Source organism: Phalacrocorax carbo, chromosome 25 (assembly GCF_963921805.1).
Source record: "Phalacrocorax carbo chromosome 25, bPhaCar2.1, whole genome shotgun sequence".
Taxonomy (NCBI): domain Eukaryota; kingdom Metazoa; phylum Chordata; class Aves; order Suliformes; family Phalacrocoracidae; genus Phalacrocorax; species Phalacrocorax carbo.
Window position 1 is genome coordinate 4,110,527 of NC_087537.1, and position 22,857 is coordinate 4,133,383.

Below are 22,857 nucleotides of genomic sequence, written 5' to 3' on the forward strand. Positions count from 1 at the left end.
CTGTTTATTGAGCAGTACTGATGAAAAAGCACAAGATTAAATGTTTGTTACGGTGTCAGGGCTTCAAATCATCTGAGATGACTTTTTCTGTACACCTGTGGGCAGTATATTCTGTTACCGTGGAAGATTTATTTCATTTTCAAGCCACTTACTGATCAGTGATTAATTATATGCTTTTCACTTACAACTGGTATCAGAGAAGACGCGACTTTCCCAGGGTCACAAAGCAAGCCAGCCAGCCCTGCCAGATGTCAGCTCTTCCTCAATATTTACAAAAAGCAGAGAACCTCTCCTTGTCTCTTTTTTTACCCATATTCCTCTACAGGACTTTATGGCACTTGTTTTGCCACACTGACAGGCAATCCTTTCTCATTACCATCTACCAGTTCCTGACTTCTTGCACTAGCAGCTTCATTTTGCAGAAGTTGCTTTCTTCTACCACAGTGGAAGCTGAGAAAGTTTCTTTGGAGAATTCCAAAGCACAGTTACAAGGAAAAAAAAAATCCAGGAGGATGTAAATAATTTCTAGGGTAAAAGATAAACAATTCTTAGAAGGAAAGCATCTTTTCCAAATACAGATTACTAGAACAAAGTCCATATATAGCTTAAAAACACTGTAGCATCTTTACAGGCAGCTCTTTCCACTGTGGTCATGAAGCTTATTAAGCTTTTATTTCAAAGTCAGTACACAAAGAATTAGAGAGTAATCCAGTGTTGTCAGACAACAGTTTAGCTGAACTAGAATTAATCTAAATACTGAAGTCATCAGTCCTGCTCACCAAGGTCTAAGGTAGAAACAAATTTCCAAGTTGTGCCACCCTATTCCCCTCTAGGTCCTAGCTCTAGCTACGACACCAGTGACTGAGCCACTAAAGAAAACGCCCTTTAACAGAGGTCAACCATACACAGAAGAGGCTTAGAAGCTAAATAGTGCCTAACTGCTTTGTCTTCAATTTGCCTGCATTCAAAAAGCCTTAGAGACCAATTATTTGAATTAAAAAAAATATATAATCAGACTCTCAGAATGGTGGGGGTTGGAAGGGCCCTCTAGAGCTCACGCCGTCCCACGCCTGCTCAAGCAGGCGCCCCCAGAGCAGGGGCACAGGGCCGCGTCCAGGCGGGGGGTGAATGTCTCCAGGGAAGGGACCCCACAGCCTCTCTGGGCAGCCTGTGCCCCTGCTCTGGCACCCGCACAGGGAAGGGGTTTGTCCTCATGTCCAGGGGGAACTTCCCGTGTCCCAGCTTGTGCCCGTGGCCCCTTGGCCTGGCGTTGGGCACCGCTGAAAAGAGCCCGGCCCCATCCCCCTGACACCCGCCCTTCAGATATTTATAGGTATTGATGAGATCCCCCCTCATTCCTCTCTTCTCCAGGCTGAACAGACCCAGGTCTCTCAGCCTTTCCTCACAAGGGAGATGCTCCAGTCCCCTGAGCATCTTCCCCTCATCTTAAAAACCAAACCCATGCAGGCAGATAATCACCATTTGTTGTGTAGGGCACAAGCACTGTGCAAAGAAGTCGGAAACAAGCACTAACACCACTAGTGTACAGGGACCACACAGTAGCTTTGTTTTAAGAAAGTAAATGCAGGTGTACTTTAAATATTAACCAAGTTCTGTTGTGACTGGGTTTCTAAAAATATAATTATTCAGGGTAACTTGCAACTTAGAGTTGCTAGAATTAAAGTTTGTTTGGGTATCACTAGGGTGAGAGACAAATACATGTCACCAGTGTATTGGTGAGGCAAGACAATGCAATCACCCTCCCTTTTACAGCAATAAACTTCATACAGGATACATGAAGCCTACTTGAAAGAGTTCCCCGCTCACCTACATGTACCAGTTTTTAACTCACCACACAGTGAACTGCAGTCAATCTACAAATGTTCCATTTTTATTACAAAGTATGAAAGGCAGAAAATACTGTACCTAATACACAGGAGGCTGAAACTTAGAAAGAAGGTTAAAAAATCTGAATAAAACTACATAGGAAGCAGGAAATAGCATAAAAGGATGCAACATTCCACTTTCAAGCGATTTCAGAAAATTGCCTTAAAATTTACAGAGTTTCAACAATATGGTTTCATGACTCAGGTGTTAAAATCCATTGTAACAAAACCTTTTGTATTTTCTCCATAAAAATAAAGGAATATAGGGACACTGCAGTTATCCATGTCAACAACATATGTCTGCTGAATAGCAGGATACTAGGATTCCTCTAGGACAGTATAGTAGCGAAGTTGCAAATCTCAATGCGGAAGGTGGAGAAAAGGAGGACAGAGGTAAAACTACTATTGCTTTAACATATTTTAGTAAGAACAAGAAGTCAGGAATCTCATATGGATGTTTGTACAATCATGCTACAAAGATTACACCTTCAGGAAATTACCACAATGGGACCGTGAATGGGAAGAGCAGAAGGGAAAACACACATTAAAAGTAAACATCTCCTACTTGACTATTGGTAACAAAAAAATGCTTCGGCGCAACAGATTTAAATTACATTTTACACTGCTAGCAACCCAAGTTTAAAAAAAAAGGGTTCCTTTTAAATAGTAGATTTCATAATTCATATTTACCAGGTTGTCAGAAAAAGCAACGCATCGCTTCTCAGCTGTACTAGGACTCTTTAGTTCACTGGTTCTTGCATTTCTGCCTTTGTTCAGATTTGACAGACTGATCCTCATCTCTAACAGAGGAGACTTGAGCCTCACACGTCTTGCAAACAGGAAAGCAAACTCCAAGGGATCGGAGCTGGACACAGGCTTACAGCTACTCATGGCCACAGTATTTTTTTCAGGGAATAGCTTATTTCTTCATTTGTTAGATTTTCTGAAAAGAAATAAACACTTGATGGAAGCTACACTTTTTTTTTTTTATTTTTACGATTCTGGAAATTCTAAGCTTGACGCTGAGCATCAGAGGTTGCACAAGAGGCCACAGAGATACCTGGCAGACAAAGTTATCATCTGAAATCAGGCAGCAGCAAGCAAGCCTCACAAGCGCCTTTGAGACTGGAGTCTGCCATGAATTGCTAGATGAGCATTCAGTGATGCATTCAGTTGCATTTTTAATTACTGTTTTTTAGTGCTGGGGAAAGGTGCTGATCGGAAGTTCTGGAGATCTCTTCCAAAAAATAAAAAGAGTCAGGAGTATGCTAAACTCCTCTCAAAACCCTTGAGAATGAGACACTTCTGATTCTTCTCGGGTAAGCAGGGGGAAATGCAGTTGCATCTCTAAGTATGAGAAAGTGCTCTTTAAGTGCCACGTACAATTAACTCCCTGGATTCTCTGCAAAGATCGAGAAACAGGGACATTGCTGACAGTACCTTGCACATTCCGGGGCTGATTTTGGACACCTCCTTTTAAATGTCCGCTCTACAATACATACAGGCCTGCTCTGCAATATTGGTCTGACAGTAGAAAGCAGGAAACGTGCATGAGAACACTTCTGTTAACTGGCAGGATAACACAGCGTGGGTTTGAGGTGGCAGGACCATTTGCTAAGCAGCAGCGGGAAGACTGAACCCTTCAGTACTTCGATGGAACTGTAACTGTGCAGTCTGTTGACCCAAGAGCTTACCCTTGCTGCCCTTCACCCTTTTCAGCATGTCCTGAAAGAGTTAAAACAGCACCGACATAAGGACAAGTTCAAGAATTTAGGCTGTGTGAATTCAGAGACAGCAGCTGCTTTTTTTTTCTACCGTAAAAATAAGTTATCCAAAGAATCCAGCTGCATCTTTACACAACCAACCTGCCACTACTGCCATGATGTTCAGACGGTAGAAAAGAGGATTCCCAAACACTGCAAAGGGACGCTCTGGGTGACGAGCAGCACTACATTGCTTGGGTTGGCCTTGCAAGATTGTGTCAGTCTCAGAATACAGAGCTTCAGTTTAACAGTACTGTCAAGTGCTCACGTTTTTGGTGTTCAGTAGAAACAGATGAGGGTGCACTAGATACTGACAACCATAGCCAGCTTAGGATTTCCATGACTGTTGTATTTAACATTTTATACAAAACACAGACAAATGCCTACCATAAAAGGGCTGAGGAAAAGATGACTCTCCCCCTAATCTTACCAAAAATATACTCGTTAAAGTGCCATCTGCAAGAGAACAAAACAGACACACTCAGCTTTCTTCATTTATATTTAAAACAAGCACAAGAGCATCTGTGAATTCCAATATACTGGACTCCTCCCCTCACCTAGTCTCTGGCAGGCAGTGATCTACAGTCAAGCCTGATGCAGCTTTCTCATTGCAACACCAGGCAAAAATAGATCTTTTTACTATTATCCAGAACATTCAGAGAGTAATTACAGCTAAGTTTTGAAAGGATCATTAACTTTGACTTATGAGAGGCAATGCCTCCCCCGTTAAGTACATTTCAAGGTTCCATAAGGAACAACCTGTATTATTGGTCCCCTTTCATATCGTTCTTTGAAACCACTGTTTTCTTTCTAAATAGATTGTCAAAGCACTCAAATCCTTGCCTTTTAAATCCCTGCGCACAGAAGTACAATTCCCATGGATGCAACCTACCACAGCCCATTTCATTTAGACAATTAACAGAGTTGGCATATTACACACTAATTTGACATCCAACTTGTTTTCTGTACGTTTTCACCTCACTAATGAGTTTTACATGATCCTGGTTGAGTGCCAATATACTGGCAACAGGTTGTCCACAAGGAGGAAAGAATCTATGGAAAGCTTGGTTTAAACAGAACATAACCAAACAATAGTTTAGTATCTTGAACTAATTAACTGGAGAAGTGATACAGAACTATTTAAGTCAGAGCAAAGTATTTCTGTCCCAGAATCAGTCTTGCCTGTACCAAGAATAACGTGAATTTCTGCTTTGCTAACCTCACTGATGCTCAGCCTTTTCCCTTAGTGTTACTTTATACTCAAGGGATATGAGGCATTTGAAAGCAGTTGCTCTCATCTCTTCTTGTGCAGTAACACAAAATAATTGAGATCAAATGTCGAAGTATTTATTTTCACAAACTCTGGAGAAAATAATGCTTCTGGGGGCTTTACACCCAACATAATTGAATGTTAAGCAGGTGAAATATGATAATCTATATCTTCTGATTCACAGGCTACAGTGACAAGTCTCTCAGGGTTTTATTTTATCTTGCAAATAAACCTGAACCAGCAAGTAGACAGTTCCCTGCCACTGTGTCAGCAGGTGCTGGCAAAAGGGCACCAAAGTCTCTCCCTTCCTTCTCTATATGGAAGTGCCATTTACACTACAGAACATCTCACCCATGAGAATTTTCATCTCTCTTCAGTCATTAACCTTTCAAGTGGCTGCTTTGAAAATAAGCTATTTTAAGTAGCATTTCCCTGTTCCAAAACAGCCTCTAGTGATTTCAAATGTAATTTCATATGAAGAATGACAATGGATTATGCCCAAAGCAATATGCTGTAGATCCAGAAGGTACCCCAACTGCCTAAACAAACAGGATATAGGCTTTATTTAGAGTCCACTGGAGCCTACAAGATTGCTTCACTTGCCTTTGACAAGTTTGGAACGAGTACCCAATTCCACAAATGAACTTCAAGCAATTTTATGGATGGAAGGACTGACACTGTATTCTCTTCATCTTCCTAACAGGATTGTTTTCCGACAGGAGCAAAAGCTACCTGGCTATTCAGACCATTAGCCCCTTTACACGTACTCTCTTCTATTCATCTTAGTGTAACAGATTGTATTCCTCTAGGAATAAACCACATTTGCCATTTAGTATAGCCTACTGAGTCTTTTAGTGACTTCGCTTTCAACTAAACCATCTTATGTCTTTTTTTTAAAGCACAATTCTACAGTTGCAAAAGATGCATGTTTAAGCTAAGCAACAGATGCATTCATCTTTTACTCATGCCATCTATACAAGAATGAGACTTTGAAGCATAAGGGGGACTACAGAAAGTACTAATATTACAGGGAGTTCCCTTTTAGTAACATAGCATATTATGCCTACCGTTTATAATTAAACAGTATATGACAAGCCTGTGTACATGTTTTTATATGAGCATCGAAAGCTGTGAATGCCATTATATGCTTCTGCTAAGAAAATCCTAATTTTCACTTCATTCTGCAGAAGTATTTTCCAGTTTAAGATGCAGTGGTATTGTAAAAAGTGATAACCTAATTGTTTGGCTAATGCTGTCCTGACATCTAGATCAAACCTGCCTGTGGAACACACTACCCTCAGCACAGCTGCCAAGAAAAACTGACCTTCAAGTCAAATCAAGCTTTCTGTCAAAAATCCCACAACTAAACACTGAATGTCATTCACAAAACATGAGCTTGAACTGTGTTGGGAGTCTCGTGGTTCTCCAGTATTAAAAGGGGTGATGGAATAAAGCTGTCCCTGATGAATTCCTATCAAATTCACAAGGCAGTGCTTTTCTGAGCTCTGTGTTGAGAAGCAGCCTGTAGAAGAACATTTCTGTATGTCCAGAATGACAAAACTTTTCAAATTCTGTTCTGTATTTGACAGCACTTTCAGTGTCAGCTTCACTGTTTCACAGCAATCGCTTTTCCCGACTTGCCTTTCCTGCATAAACTGACAAGACTCGAGTTTGCCAGGGTCCTACTATTTATAATGCTGCCTCCAGTTGCAGGTGAACGCTCATTAGGCAGAAAGACAATTTTGATAGTTTCTGACATTTACATGAAAACTCAGCTGGTATACCCTTACAGACCAGCTACGGTTGTCATGTCTTCATTGGGAGAGTACTGCGGAGCATTCATCCGAGCAGCTAGGTTATCAGCAAAGATTTTTATCTTGCCTAATCCATTCAGCTTTGACTGAAAAGTACTACTGTAGCGCAATCCACTATTCAAAACAGAAACGGAAGCCCCTGGGCACATCCCCAAAAGGTATGAGGATGATAAGTGCCAAACCTTAGCCTCGATGGCACAGTTTCTTTCCTTTTAAATCCGTCTTTGAGCATTACATTAGGGAATAATTTCTTTCAGAGAAACAGGTTTCATTTGGATAGCGGATCAGCTTTTCCAACTCATCTCACTCATTCAACAAGACCTGACAGTACAAAGCAAATATACTTCAGAAAAAAAGATTGCTTTGCACTCCTTTCAAGAACTCCCAGGAACACAGGCCAAACGCAAAGAAGCTCCAAGGTACAGGCTAACCACAAAATCTTGCTCATATTATTTGCCAATCAAGCAAGCTACAAAGTGTGAAACCATTTTATTTTGATTTAGATAGCAAGTCTTCCGAGGGGAAATAATTTGATTGGAAGCATCAGTCCCAAGTCCACTACAAATCACATTTTTTCAGGAGTTGTTTACCTCCTGCGAGATTAAGTCATGCACGTATCTTCTTTCCAAAACCTATTACCGTTCTGTTAGCTAACACAACTGCAGGATACACACAAATTCAGTTATAATTTAAAAATAAGGCCTACCATAGTAACAACTGCCACTAGCATCAGAAAAATGTAAAGAAATTGTGCAACAAGTATTTGTACTTCACAGCACCAGAAAATTCTGCCCAGGTAACCAGGTATAGAGAGCCAAGGCAACAGTTAATTCTGGCAGGCCTTTACTGCCAGGGAGCCTGCAGTGTTACTGTGATTTGTATCAACGAACAGATCCTGCTTTGGGCATATGGAAGTGGATCACATATCAAAAGTAAGAATTAGGGAGAAAAACCTTACTCAATAGAAAGGTAGCCCAATATATAAAAAACATACAAATGTTTAAACAATTTAGAGGCAGCAACAACAGGAATGATAAAGATTCCTGCCAAGGTGGCTGGTAACATCAGTGTCTTTTTCCCCACCTTGTTTTGCACTTGCATCTATTAAGCTAGTTGAATGTGCTGCCTCAGCTGGCTGACAAACACATGGACAGATGCAGCAACTTAAAAGCCTGCAAGCTTATTAATACAGTCAACAAACAAATATACAGAACTTTAACTGAGAGGAAAGCAAAAAAAAAAAAAGAAAACCAGAACCCAGAAGGTCCAAGAGGCTCAGCACGTCTCTGCATTTTAGAGTCTTGGAGAGACAGGAGACACCTGCCATGGATTCTTGTAAAAATTTCTTCTAACAGTAGATGCAAAGCAACAACAGATACTGGCCACTTGACTTGTGTCGTTCTTACTTTAGAGGGGAGGGGAAATTATACAGCCCTGCCTCAATCTGGCATGAAGCAGTAATGTTACACTCTCAAAATCTCCAGGCAGTTGTTGTAGCAGATAGCTATCCAGTCTGGCTGAGTTGATGCCCACTGTACATTGTTGATTTCTCCCTCTGCTGTATAGGCCAAGATAGGGTCCTCAATGGCACGAGGCATTTGCTGGATATCCCAGATGAGAGCCTGATGGTCATCCGCTGCAAGAGCAAGAGGAAAGCCTAAGTAGAATCAAGGTATAACGAAACCTCTGTACATGACTACCAGCAAGCGTATAGTCCAAGAAGCCATATGGGATATGGCTGTTGCAGTCCTGAAAAGTATTCAAGCCAAAAGAAAATAATACCACTATGCTCTAAAAAAGTAAGCTTGAATCATTATACATTATTAAGGACAGAGTTGAAAAAGAAATGATCAGTGGAACTTCTATCAACTGGAAACATTTAAGAACTAGATTGCAAAAAAACGATAAGGAGCATTAAAATAATATAGCCTAGCCAAAGCAGATGCACAGTTTGGGCACCAGGCTTGCTACTTCCACACGATAAGCTCCAGTATGTGTCTATTTCCATTAAAATTTTAGGAGAGTCATTAATAAAGGGGTTCTAAACTGCAGGTATTCTTTAGCCTTTTGGCAGGCAGAGTATGAGATATCAGAGACATCATTTATATACATAAACTTTTGGGGAGAGAGGATTTTGCAAATGCAGTGAAAGACTCAGAGATCCACCACAGCAGGATAGGGATGGCTCACACTTACCTGCTGTACAAATGTGGCAGGAAGAATGAGGTGCCCAAGCAATTCCATTTACACATGCCCTGTGGTTGTTCAACCTGGCAACAGGAGTGCAGGGAACTCTGACATCTAGAATCACAACCTTCAGAAACAAACAAAAAAAACAACTAAATTAATAACTTGCATATTTTCTTTATTGATTCCTCAGAAAAAACAAGTCTTGAGTCAAGGCTATAAATACAGCCCTTTCCTAAAGGATGCGGTTGGTAAGCAAATACTGTTCTCAAAGAATAGCTTCTAGCTGGTTAGTGTGTCTCAAAAAGAGTCAGACCTCACAGGGAGGGCTTGCGAGTTATGCAACAAGGGCAAACAAATTATGCTTCCCTGAAGCAGCAGAAGGGACAAACCAAGATACACCACCTCGTGCACGCAACCAAGAAAGAATAAGGTGACTAAAACACTTGCAGTTAAGATTTCATGTGAAAACTGTTGTCTGACAGGCTCACAGACCCCTCTTAAAACACAGCTGAATTATATACAAGTCATAGAGATCTTCAAGTTTATAATGCCAAGTTACTTTTTTTGCTCCTACTGAAGTTAGTGCACTAAGAATTGGTCCTTAATCATACTCCAGCACAGGTGCTGATACTTCCCACTTACTTTAAAGAACCAAGTACTAATTACTACTGAGCCACACTGGCACCCCCAGAAGATGAGCTGCCGCCTTACCTCCATGCCATCCATGGCCATTGTAGCAAGATAGTTGGGATCCTGCTTATTCCAGCAGAGACGCAGCAATGGATGGTGCTGTGGGTCCTCATAAATTATGGTGCTGTGTTCCAGATGACGGAGATCAAACATCCTCACCGAGCCATCTGCACCAACTGAAGCGAACATATCTCTCCCACCACCTGCACGGCTAAATGCTATGTCATACACCTGCTCAGTAACAGGACAGAGAAAAACATAACCTTAGTTTTAGTGAGCACACTGCCTCCTAATTTGCTCTAAAATGGATCTTACATATAGATAGCAGATCTAGCTGCAACATATTCTGTCCAATACTTGATGTTCCTAGCAAGTTTTTAGTTATTACACTTGCCAAAACGAGGGGAAAAAAACCCTAAGAGGGTTACATTGTTATAAGACCATTCATTGAAACATATCCATTTCCCAGACTCAGATTTTTTTAATATTAATTGCTGAAAAGTAGTGTTATGTTAAAATGAAAGAATCTTGCAAGTTGTTTATTGCCTTTGATATGCAGTTGATTTCAATTCCAGTTTGATGTTTACCTCATTTTTCTAAAGTATTGTGGGGCATAATCGAGTAAAACAAGCATATTCTCAAATCCAGATTCTACGATGAGTAAACAGAGTAGCTTTGATAGCCAATGCTGTAGTTTTAGTTTGGAACTCAAAACCATATATCTTAATCTCAGATAACTTATCTTTTTGGATTATTAGATTTTTCAGGAAAAAGGTGGGGAACAGAAAAGTTCTGTTCCTTTTCTACTGCCTAAAAAATATGCAATGTAAACAATCAAAAAAAGCTGTCACCTCTTTGTCATGTGCAATAAGCTGGGTCTTCACGTGGCCAGAGACCAGATTTACCCTTCCCAGAACCTGTCCTGTCTCCAGACCCCAAATAGTGCAGGTTGTGTCAATACTAGAGGTACCTGAAACAAAAACATTTCTGTTAGCAAAATTAATATTCTCACAGATGATTTAATCACTTAATGGATTAATGTAATATCCTCTGACATCTACAGATCAAAATAGCTAGAAGAACAGCATACAATTAAAGTCAAGAATGTCAAACAGCTAACAGTCCACCATGCATTTAAATGACCCAAACCTTTTAGCTGAAGAAATAGTCTTCCACACAGGAATAAAGTGCAAATAGCTCATGTCTACTTCAATCTATTCAGAAGCCTGATGCAATGCTGAGATGAACTCTCCTATCCTGTAAGCCTCATGTGCATGTCAAAACCAAAATTCAATCGTAGTGTTGCGACAGCATATTATTCTTAATTGATTGCTTCTGTGGACTGAAGGTGGGGCTAGCAGTAAAGCTCTTAAGAGATGAGAGATGCAACACAAAAAATAAATCATGTAGTAAATAATTACTAAGACACATTATCACTGTTAATCTGTGGGCAAATCCCCCTGACATAAATGGCTGTACTCTTCTGGGAAACCTCTGCTGGATCAGTCATCTCGGATTCACAATTTGTCCCACAGGCTATAATTAAACCTTAAGCATTCAGCCCCCTCCTCCAACTGAATTACGGGCTCCTGGCTTTACTCCTGCTGCTGAAATGGCTTCACAAAAGATAAAACTTGGTATATAGTTTTCTGTCCACTCCAGAACACACTGAAATAAGCGGAGTTCATTTACATCATTACTTAGCACTACAACAATCGCTCACCAGCTCTGAAGACTGAGACTCCCCATCTGCAAATAAGGAACACCCCTAATCCAACCCAAGCGACCCATTCTGTCCCGGACAGCGCTCCTTTCCGTGCAAAAAAGTCTCCAGGAGCTGCTCTTTTTTTAATTTTTTATTTTATTTTTAACCTAAGACATGGCAGTTTCTAGAACGTAGAAGTTTGACCACTATTTAGTTATCAAATTAACCAGTGACGTGCAATGACACAGCAGCCAGTCAGAGCCCAGGCTTCACCAGACTAAGTTCAAAAGCATTATTTTTTTCTATGCTGAAAATGTAATGTTTTGTCAGTCTCACCTAGAAGGTAAGGATCCACTTCGTTCCAGTCAAATGATGTTAGTGGAGCACAGAAATCAGAGTTCTTGTTATTGTTCAGCAAACACTCCAGCCGGGTCTCTGTTTCACCCACCTTTAGAAAAAGTGAAACACCTGACTTAAATAGCAACATCACATGACTTGTTCCACTTGCACTTCCAACACATAAGGTGTTAATCCCAGGTTTCTTTCCTCTCAGCTTTACATCCTAAAGCTCTGGACAATCACCACCTCTGTCTTCAATAAGGTGATTTAAACAGCAACTAGCATCATAATTCTGCTTCTTCTACAGTCTTCATATTTAGTCACATTATTGCAGTTAAGAAAACAAATTATCAAGTGCTCTGACTTGATTTTATGCCTTAGCCTCCACAATGTAGCAAGGGCAAGACACCTGGCAAGGACAGTAACTCACTTTAAAAAAAAATTCATAAAAAAAGAAGAGATCAATAAGCAACACAATTAATATCATGGTTTATCTTTTTCTAAGGAGGATTTACTCACTCTCCACACTCGCAGATAGTCACCACTGGTTGCCAACAGGTCTGGATATACTCCCTTGGTGTCTGGGATCCACATAAGCTTTGTGGTAGGGTAGGGGTGATCAAAGGTATTCCTGCAAATGAATTCTGAGCTCTCTTCATCCAAACCAACAAGCTGCACCTGTAGGAAGCCATATTTAAAAGAAAGCATTTTATCAAAATACTTGTTTATAATTACAACATTAAGATCGAGTGTATTACAGAAGGACACCTTCTGTAACCTCAAGGACAATATAAAAAGACCATCATGTCAATGGAATGACAAATCGTTAAAGCTTTGCTTCCTAGCTGAGGCATGTAAGCAGTGAAGTACACATAATCACCACAGTGCTTTACTTTGAAAAGATGATCTCGAATTGGAATCCAATCCTAAAGGATTACAGACCACCCTTCTCTATTCCACATCGCAAAGCCTAGTTTAAATCACAGACTTAAACTGCACAAACATTATTCCAAGTCATCTTTAACTGAACCGATGCTGACAATGTCATCTTCAGAGAGCAGGGTGAGCTGTAGTTTGCATGATAACCACCCACAATTAAAGCCCTTATCATGGGGCTCTTGGCCATAACCCTGCAGACTGTGACAGATCACATCAGCAAGCTATCACGCTGTTTTCAGCAGCACATTAACCAAACCGTTCTGTCACAAGTGCACAAAATTAAGATACAGATTCACATCAGAGTCAGAAAGTAGAACAGAATTCAAACCTTAAACAACTGGGAAGCTAAAATATTTAAATAATTATTCAAGTGTTTTGTGTGAAAAGATCATGAAAGCAGGTCTGTTGGAAGATTCTAGGTAACTGTATTCCAAATTAGGATTTTTGCACAGTAACGTGGCCCTGGGAAGGGCTAACTTGCCCAGTTGTGAGAGTGATGCAAGACAGAGCAGACAAGAAACTATCTCCACATAACTTGGTCATGACAACACCTGAAGTCCCAGACATTATGTTATTAGAAAAATATTGACGTGTCAGAAAGTGTTCATAGAACAATATGGTGCTGGGAGTGTATGTTTAACCTAGCAGTGACTACAAGACCTAAACAGGATGAAAGCCCCACTGTGTTAAAAGCTGTTCAAACACAAATATTATGGGGAGCAACTCACTACCATTAGTTTGTAAGCTCCTCGTGGCAGGAACTTCCTAGTACTTTCCACACAGCAGCTTCATCCTGGAAACAGTGGCTTAATGGACTTTTCCTACAATGTTTATCTGTAAAAACCCTAATATTCTGAGATAAGCAATTTAGTTAATAAACTACAGATTTAAACTAGATCAGAAACTAAACTAAACTAAACCAAACCAGAAATCTACCGTATTTTTTCCACATAACAAAAATCAACAAATGCTTCAGTGGATCTTGAACTATAACATTAGCAGTTATGAGTCCATTTAGAGACCCTCTTAACAAATGCAAACCTCACCACAGTGAGAAAATCCATCCTTTTCACCCCATAACAAACCCTAAAAGGCATATCCAAGTATGCTTCTAAAAACTGTATATTTGTCCTCCTTGCACTCTTTTTTACAGCTACTCCTTATTCTACTACATACACTCCAGTATGAATCAAGAATCTCCCAGTCTTCTGAAGTGATTGACAAATAGCTTTCTAACTCCTTTAGGGATCAGAAATACTAAGCGGATTTTACAAAGGACGCAAATTGTCCTTGGTGATAGAAGATCTTGTGGCAAGGTCAGGATCAGAAGACAAACGACCTCTAATCATTTCTTCTGCTTTGCTTATGCTGTTTTCAGCTCAGTATGAGCGTATTGAGCCTACAAAAAGCAATCAACATACTCATAACCAGAAGCAAACCTCAAACAGCAAAGGACCCACTTTCATTAGTGTGGATTTATATGTTCCTGCACTGCATTTTTGTGTTAACCCCTCCTCAGATCTGAAGAAAAAGCAATGACTGCGTAGCAACCCAGTACCTTTGTGATCTTTGACATCTTTAGGCACAGGGCAGGCTGGAGAACAAAAATGGCATTAGCAACACCAGAGCTCCTGGCAACTGCTGAAGATCAGGTCTGACACCGATTGTCAGACCCGGCAGCAGCCTGTGATAACTCTGAGCAGGAGGCACTGTCTGCCTGGAGACAGGAGAAGCAGAAATACTGCTTGAGAAGCTCTATTCTTCCCTAGCGCCGCATATTCAAAGGTGTGACTCTTCTCTTTGGACTTGATCACATACAACGATCACAGAATCCCTCTATTCATCCTCTTGTGCAGGCTGAACACCAGGAAAAGGATCGCTGGAATTATTTTCAGGATGCTGATTGTATTAGAGCCCTGTCTCTCCCTCCTGCAAGTGAGGCAAGGTTTGCTGCTGCCAGCTACTGCACAAAGGAGCACCTGAAGTCCAGCCAGATAACACTGAAGCGATGCTAACAAGAAAGTGACTGTCAGTCTGGATTCAATCTGAACATCTACCCGTAACTTATTCCAGTGGGAAAATGAGAACCAGTGTGTTTGATCTCCATAGCAATTCATGCTATGACAGTAGCTAGGGAAGCTAAATAATTATTTGTTTCTCCAATACATCAAGATATGCTAAAATTGGATGTGGATTTTCCTATCATAATTCAAGCCTTTATCAATATAAGGCTTAAATGCAACAGTGCATCTGAGTAAAGAAGTACCTTTAATCAGCATTCCATAACTTCCTTAAATTCCTTAAATTGTAGTAAAATTACGTCTCTTCTCCACATGATGCCAAAGAATCATACACAGTTTTAAACAACGCAGACTTTGGTAACAGCTTACTTCTTTTTCTTGCATGGTTTGAGCAACAGTGAAGTAAGTTTATAGCACTTTTTTTCTTTTAAAAACACTACACCCCTTTAATCTAATTAGTAAATACCAAGACAGACATTTCACTATTATTTTAGGGTCATGTACAATCAGGAAGATCTCACTGCACCAGTTAATCTTCAAAATGCAATCAGTTTCTCTTTGCAACTCCTAAACCTTACAGAAAAAAATGACCCTCTGGTAAAACAACCACCCTGAACGCTCTCTGATTCGAGGCACTGCTCGGGAGAAGGTGGCAGCCTGGGAAGCATGTGGCCATAACCTGCCAGTCTGCTCCAGCAACGGGAGCAAGCAGTGTACAGCACCACCCTCTACTGTTTTCTAAACTGACTCCAGTTTCGTCTTGCAGAGAGATCCCAAAATCAGCCTTTCCTGATGTATTCCACAGATCATTCCTGATCCATGAAGCCATAGTCATGAGCCTGTGGTACAGTGTTAACCATGAGATTCATGACCACCTCCATTCCCTCCCATTATGCCAGTGATCCATGAGACGTTACAAAGGCTGACAGCAGTTTCCTAATCCAAGGAGTTCAGGAAACACTACCCCAAATAATTTTAGCTCTTCCAACCGCAGCAAGTCATCTCTCTGCTTGTACCAGTGATTTGATCAGCAAAGGTGTACAAGCTGAAACAAAACTCCTTTGGGGTTCAAAGAGTTCTGGGCAACTAGCTTTCTGGTATGCTATACAGCTTGTTAGCGCGGGGGTTGACAGAGGTTGGAAGAGTCTGGGAATTGGGCGCAGCAGTAAATTAGGGTTTGGCAGTCAATAGGTTTGAGTTCCCTGTAAAAGAGAGGTGTAAACAGCCATTTTATATATGTAACCCATAAGTACTTCAAGCTCTGGTAATTACTACAGAAACAGAAAATCACAGAGAGAAATGAGACAAGAATCTCTCCTCCTTCTTTCACTATAATTCCCTCACAGTGAGCACTTCTGCTGCAACGAACAGTGCATTAAGTCTTTTTAAAAGCACCTTTTTAAAAGAAACCCTAAACCAGAAGAGTAATAAGGAAAAGGTATATTCACCTATTTGGTTAGATTTTAAGCAAGCTAGAATTGTTATTCCAGACTTTTTTTTTTAATATATATATTAAGGGTAAGGAAGAAAGCCAGTTATTTGAAACAATCCGTTGCAACATCAGGAGCAGAAATGTTGTTTGAAGCTTGTCAGAAACCTCTAAAGATTATGAGTGCAAAGAGAAAGCTGAAATGAAAATGAGTTTTCATTATCCTTTTAATTAGTGCCAACTGTACCTATAAGTGTATTTTGATGTCAGAACCTGGCAACGTAAAACATCTCAACTGTGAAGGGCAAATTACATAGAAGGACAAAGCTTTCACACATGCCCTGTAAAAATCTTAAATTTCTGCTTACCCCAGGAGTCAGGCTATAAAACCAACTGCTCCAGACCCTTCGCAGCACAATGGTATGGACTACTTAAACAGGGTAACTTCAGTTCTTTCCCTTTGTTCCTTCAGTTATTCCACTTACAAGGACAGAAGCTGGAGCCGAAAGAGTTTACAACTAGTGCACACCTAGCACAACCATACAGTATCTGTCCCAGAGTTCCCAGTCTGGAGCATGAGCCTATTCCCTGAATGTTTCGGTATCCCCTAAAAAAAGCTGTAAGAGTCATAGTAAGACACCATAAAGACAGTGCAGATGAAACACCACTCCCAAGCTTGTTCAGGTCCCCAAAGTAAAAAGGACATCATCAATACTCTAAGCAATAACAAAACTCGCAATTACCCAAGACAGCTCTCTTCCTACTGTCTTCCTACAGTGGAAGGCTGTACTGAAAGCACCACAAAAAAGCTTCAAACAAGAAAACCACAGCCCCACCCCACACTTTGAAACATGAGACACACAACAAAACCTCTCAGCAAAGTGAAGGTTATGTTTCACTGCATTTATTGCACAAGCCTAATTTTTAATCATACATTATCTATGTTTCTACAGCAGCAGCATCCAGAGTGGCATCTCATTCTCATACCATTAGTTTCCAGCTCTTTACACCACATAGGCCTCATAGCATGTGGTGCTTATATGGACTGAAGTCAACAGGATAGTTATCCCTGAAGCTCAGAGGTCAAGAGAAGCCCTAGGAAATATTTACAGACAGCAGTAATTTACATATTCTTCCACAATTTCTGTCTGCTACAACTGTGGAGTAAAGGGTAGAAGAGAGAAGGGCTGACTCAACTGCGTTAGTCTTGAAGCCTGAACTGAAACGCAGACCTGATCATGCTGTAATGGAGAGCAACCCCAGGGAAGGGCCCAAACTTAAGGGGGTAAAAGCAACAAACATATATGCACTTATTAACCAATTCTAGCGCCTGTAAACAGAAAACTGTTTGAAAGTTTGTGACTTGCTTCTCAGAGTACAGACTACAAAAACATTTTCAAGCTGGTCTTTAAACAAATTAAAACTTTTCATGCTCAGGGACCTGCCTTTCCCCAGCAGTACTCCCAGAACTGCACTAGTGCTCACCAGCACAAGGAGACAACTCATATGCAGCCGCTCATACTGCTTGAACTACAAAGCGCTCAGTAGAAGTATCATGTCTAAGACTGCAGCAAGCACAGTAATTTAAGCACCATAAGAGATGTCACCCCTGCCTTACCATCGCTCCCTCTTACTACGTCCTCACATAAAGCCCAAATCTGCAACGCTAACTTTCTGACAATATCTTCTACAACACCCATTAAAGAACTTGACAAAGCTACAAAGCACACACGCTATAAACACACGAAGCTGTATTTGCAAAATCTTAGTTTCACACAAGGTTCAGGATGCTCTGTAGCTACCCCCATTTCCTCATCCCTCTTCCATTTTTATGAATTCATTGTATCAAACGAGCACATTAAAGCCTGTTCAGAAATGACTGCACGAGTGTTTGGAGAGGTGAACACGTAGTCTCTATTACCAATATAAGGTTCTCTGCTTGTATGTGGCAGGGAAACGCTGAAGATACAATCGCATGCCTCATTACACCCTTGTTCTCAAAGAAAAGTAAAGGTACTGAGGAATCAGTGAAAGTGGCTTATATACTTACAAAAAAAGTTATCACACTGAAGTCCTCCTTAGCAAGAAAATATAAAACCAGCACATTTCCAACACAGTCTCGGACACCCTGACTATGTGCAAACTTTAGTCCTGGCCATAAACTTTCTCTCATACTGAGAAAAAACCAGGTGTGCTCAAGCCGGGGGACCGACCCGGCCGGCAGCAGCACCCAGGGCTTTTCCCACCCTCCGTCTCCCAAGAGCTGGGGACCCGGAGGAAGGAAGCCAGAATGGATCTACGCCAGTACCCACTTCGGGGGGTACTGAAGTCTCTGCACAGCACCCGGTGCCAGGAGGGCACCGAGGTACCTGCTCCCCCCAGCGAGGACAGCCACACGGGCCCTGCCCAGGAGTGGGGAGCCGCTCGAACCGCCGGGATGAAGAGGCCGCCCCCCTCCTCCCCCTCCACCCGCCCCAGCCCACCGCCCGATGCCGGTGCAGCCGGGCCCGGCCGCCGCCGCCCCCCACCTTGTTGTTATACTCCTCCACGAAGCTGCCCAGCGCCAGACGGAACCGCTTGTCCGGCCGGACGCTCCAGTTCATGGCGTACACGGTCCAGGGCGCTTCATATTTGTAGATCTCCTTCCGCTTCCCGTGCAACGACATGGCTGGGCCGAGGGCAGCGGCGGGGCCGCGGGGGGACAGCGGGCTCGGCGCGGGGGGGGACCGAGGTGGGCCCGGAGGGGAGCGGCGGGCCCGGCTGAGGAGACGGGGTGGCGGAGCGGGCCGGGATTGGGGAGGAGCGCGGCCGCCCGGCCGGGGCGCAGCGAGGCCGCAGGGGTGCGGGGAGCGGGGGAGGCCGCGGCACGGCCCCCAGGCCCGGCCCCGGAGCCCGGCGGCAGCGGGAGCAGCGCGGAGGCCGTTCGGGATCCGGCCCCTCACACAACGGGAACGGAAGCCACGCGGGGAGCCCCGCCCACGAGGTGCGGGTTGGCTGTACTGCCTGTCACTTAGAACCTCGGGCAACTATTGGGTAATTGTCCCGTCCGTTTGGCCGTCTTCTGTTCTCTATTGGTCGTTTTGCCCTTCATTCCAAACAGACGCTCACCCTCTGGCTGGGATAACCTACCATTGCGTTTGGCTCCGCCCCGGAGGGAGGCCACGCTCGTACTCGACATCTTACTGGCTACCAGGGGTCGCAGTGGCGCGAGGCGGGATCTTGAGCCCTTATTGACAACCGATTGGCTGGCAGCGGCGTCAGTCACGTCAGCCCGTGGCGGGCGGGGGACACTTCAGGCACACGGAGGGGACGCGCGTTCGAGTCCCACCTCTGCTGAGTGGCGGTTGGGGACGGGCTTGTCTCTAATTAACTGCAGCTTAATTACGGGGTTTTATTTTTGGCAGCACGCAGCAGCAGTTGGCGTGTGCCTGGCGTCTCACTGGGGGAAGGGGTGCAGGTGGGCATCGGCTTTCCAGGGCGCTCCTGCCTGGAGCAGGGCCGGCGGAGGCGCGGCGCCTGGCCGGAGCCCCCGCGGTAGCCCGGCTCCCTCAGCAGGGCCGGCTGGGTGCCCCCGGCGCTGGCACCGGCCGCAGGTGCTCCGCGGGTGCAGCGCACGGGGAGGAGGCCTCCTGACCCCTGCCTGCCCAAACCTGATCTGGCCCGGGGTTTAAATAACCCCTTTGTGGGACTGGGCCTGCCTGGGCCTGGGCAGGGGCCCCTGGCTGGCTTTAGCCCCCTTGCTGCCCCTGAGAGGCAGGTTCAACCCTGTGCTGAGGGCAAGGGGTCTGTCCTCACCTCTTGGGCCCTACAGGATCCCTTACAGGCAATACTGGGTCTAGCACTCCTGAAGGAGCAGTCCTGCTTGGGCAGGAGCTGTGTCCCCGTCAGCAAGGCGTGTAGGCTGGGCTCTAGGTACAGCTGTGCTCATCAGAAGTCCTGCTTGCTGCAAGACTTTGATGTAATCTTTGCCAGAGGTGTGTTTGTGATGTTTCTCATATGCAGGTGAACAGCAGCAGACCGGTATTGTAGAATAGCTTTTGCAAATGGCTATTGAGCCTGAACTGCATCCTATTGGGAAGGAATTGCTCAGCAAAGCCCCCGCTTAGGCCCCATCCTTGACCTGTAAGACCTGCATAAGGGCTCCCTGGGTGAAGCAACTATGGTTTGACCACAGCCTTTCAGGGGTCTTTGCAGATTAGCATCTCTACTTTGTACTGTCAGGGATGAATTCATGGATGCTCCCAACAAACACAGCTGTAATCCACATTAGGTGCCAAAAACATCTTTATTAGCAAAGTGTACACTAAAACTCCAGAGAAAGAGATGCTCACAGTTTTACTACTCTCAAAGGGAGCTCAATACATTACTTGAGCAGGCGGCCTAGGACTGTCACAGCATCTAACCGAATGGCAAGGCGGCAGTGCTAAGTGGTCTTCTCCTACGGGGGATGCTGCAGGAGTCTGCTGGGGAAAGGGCTGGGGTGGAGGAAGCATCTATCAAACCTTTATGAAAAGAGAGAAGCTGGGAGGAAGGGCTGGCAATGAGGTGTCTGGGGTTTTTTGGCTTTCTGGGATTGTGCTTCTGAGTTTTGTGCTTTATGCCCAGGCTGGTGACCAGTTTGGTGTGTCTGGGAAATTGTGGGGTACGTGTTAGGGTTTGCAAGGCGTGATCGGCCTTGCTGGAGAAGTCAGTGCCCTAGGACTCGTGCTGAAGCATGCTGAAGTGGCAGGGGCTGTCGGCTCTTAGTTTTTCATCTTGTCAAGTAGGACAAGGATAGCTGTTGTCCTCTGTCCTTGTCCTGGGCTTCCCACCTGCAGCTCCCCCCAGTACCACACTGTGGAGATCTCCTCCTCCTCCTCCTCCTCTGGTGACTACCCTTTCTGTAATGCCCACAGGCTCTGCTGGGCTAAGCCCAGTACCAGCGCAATGGTTGCTGCTCCAAAGAGCTGACAGCGAAGTGACCTTGCAGCTAAGAGCTGTGGATTTGCTCTCCTCCAGTCACTGTGGCTCGTTTGGCTTGCACCGTTCTCGAGAGGAAGCCTTGGCAAGGAAGAGGCGGTGGGTACCGTTTGGCCTAGCCAGCTTGTGGGTGGCCATAAGAAAGAACTGCTCTGGGTCCACTATAATGTGCAAATGAGATCTACTCTATGGGAACTGCTGGAAAACGTTGACCTTGGAAGCCAGCCACTCTACGCTTCCTTTGACAGTGGCAGAAGACAGCTACAAATTATACCCCTGAGCCAATGGCATTGTCCTCCATCTTACCCTTGCAGTCAAAATCAACATCAACTGACCGAGCTTGCAGTTGAGGTTCTTCTTGACTTGCTTCGTAGCCCTGACATCTCTAACTTCCAGGAAGCACTGGGTCGGAGAGGTGTCTCTGAATGTCCTGGTGCTCGGAAGATGCCTCCAAGTGCTCAGGGAGGGAAGGGAAACGAGAGCCCCAGAAGAGTCCCTGGGTAGTTGGTGCCCTTTGGTGGGGAGGCTCTGCGTTCAGGAGAGGCGGGGAATGGTGATTCTGCTCGGAGTAGACCGTCATGGTTTCGTCAGATGCCACAGCAAGGTGCATCCCGCTTGACAAGGAGTCCCTGGATTTCAGTTGGAACTTTTCTACCTCTGTGTAGCTTGGGCTCTGGTGGGAAAGGAAGAACCAGGTGGGTTATGGCAAAAGCAAAACAAAGTAGCCATGCTCTTTCCTCACCCCATCAGGCCCTAATCCCCAAAATGTTATTTATTCCTGAGGATGCCTCAGAGCAGAGAATCCCACTCCCCTCCCTACTGATGGGGCAACATGGTAGTGCCGGAGATGGCAGGCTGTGCTCCAAAATCAGCGATGCACTCAGCAGAAGCGTCTCTAGGCAGAACTACTCCCATTTCAAGACCCCCAGGCTTTGCCTGGACCCACGAGTGCTTGGCTGTGCTTTGCTCCAGCCTTTGGAGGCTGGAGGGAACCTCTGGCCCTCTGGGACCCATCTGCTCGGGGCAGAAGGAAGCTCGGCCGGTGCTGAGCCAGGAGGGGTGGCCTTACCTGCTCTGGGGTCGTCGTTGCCGCGTCCTCCAGGGGTGCGCAGGGGGTGAGTGGCTCCAGGCTCCGCGGGAGGATGCCGTACAGGGCCAGGTTCTGGGAGGATGGCGAGATGGGGCTGTATGCGGGTGGCACTTGGGACAGCTGGCGCTGCAGGAGCTGGAGGATTATATTAATGTCTGACGACATCCTGGACTCCAGCCTGGGGACAGAGCAGCCCAGCATTAGCGCAGTGCATCCCGCTGCATCCCATGAGAGCCAGACCTGTGCTGGCCAGGGGAGGCACTGGGGAGGAGGTGCCAATTCAGCTGCCCAAGGGTGATGATGCTTTGCCTGGTGCCGCTTGGTGAGGTTTTTAGAGAACTTCAAACCAGCACTGCTACAGATAGATCAATCCTGCCATCTCTCTTCTGCCACACTCAGTCATCCCCTGCCCAACTTTTTGTGGAGCCAAACTGGGCTCTGGAGCAGGGAACTGAACAAAGCTGAAACTACCCCGGAGGGGGAAAAAATTGCAATGGTTAGTTTTAATCTGGATCAATTCTCCAGGCCAGCTGCCTGTGCTAACAGATGGGAGCAAGGCAGGTTGGTGCCAACCATTTTTAACTGAGGAACAGAAGGAAATGGAAAAGTAGAGTAAGTCCTTTCCTTTTGCCTTGTCCTTGACTGAAACGAGCAGCTCTGGCAGGAGTGGGCACAGCCCCCCTTGCAGGCATCGGTCCTGGCAGTGCTTACAGAGTGGGTAGGAGATCTGCCCACTGCTGCCGGGGATGGCACGTTGGCGAG

The 22,857-nt window shown here is 44.4% G+C and overlaps 2 protein-coding genes across 2 annotated transcripts in view; both read right to left on the reverse strand.

The window, feature by feature from the left end:
* Positions 1-1,869: 1,869 nt before the first annotated feature.
* DCAF7 (DDB1 and CUL4 associated factor 7) lies at positions 1,870-19,002 on the reverse strand. The gene is made up of 7 exons (XM_064473555.1): positions 18,575-19,002; positions 12,177-12,335; positions 11,655-11,766; positions 10,465-10,583; positions 9,635-9,844; positions 8,930-9,047; positions 1,870-8,369 (listed from the first exon to the last, which is right to left on the reverse strand). Exons 1-7 carry the CDS (start codon positions 18,710-18,712, stop codon positions 8,197-8,199), a joined length of 1,029 nt encoding a protein of 342 aa, XP_064329625.1. The 5' UTR covers positions 18,713-19,002; the 3' UTR covers positions 1,870-8,196.
* A 1,346-nt stretch (positions 19,003-20,348) lies between these two features.
* Positions 20,349-22,857, reverse strand: part of KCNH6 (potassium voltage-gated channel subfamily H member 6) — a 33,397-nt gene continuing 30,888 nt past the window's right edge. Inside the window, exons 13-14 of the mRNA XM_064473363.1 lie at positions 22,075-22,273; positions 20,349-21,678 (exon numbers count right to left, since the gene is read on the reverse strand). Of these exons, the coding sequence (XP_064329433.1) occupies positions 21,391-21,678; positions 22,075-22,273 (487 nt within the window). The 3' untranslated portion in view covers positions 20,349-21,390. The remainder of the gene's footprint in view (positions 21,679-22,074; positions 22,274-22,857) is intronic.

Bases quoted from the DNA above. Each gene is read 5' to 3' on its own strand.
- DCAF7 (XM_064473555.1), bottom strand. From the start codon at position 18,712: ATGTCGTTGCACGGGAAGCGGAAGGAGATCTACAAATATGAAGCGCCC. The intron at 11,767-12,176 runs GTGAGTAAATCC...CTTTTTCTAAAG, and splicing joins ACTATCTGCGAGTGTGGAGA to GTGGGTGAAACAGAGACCCG. The intron at 8,370-8,929 runs GTAAGTGTGAGC...TTGCTCTTGCAG, and splicing joins CTGCCACATTTGTACAGCAG to CGGATGACCATCAGGCTCTC.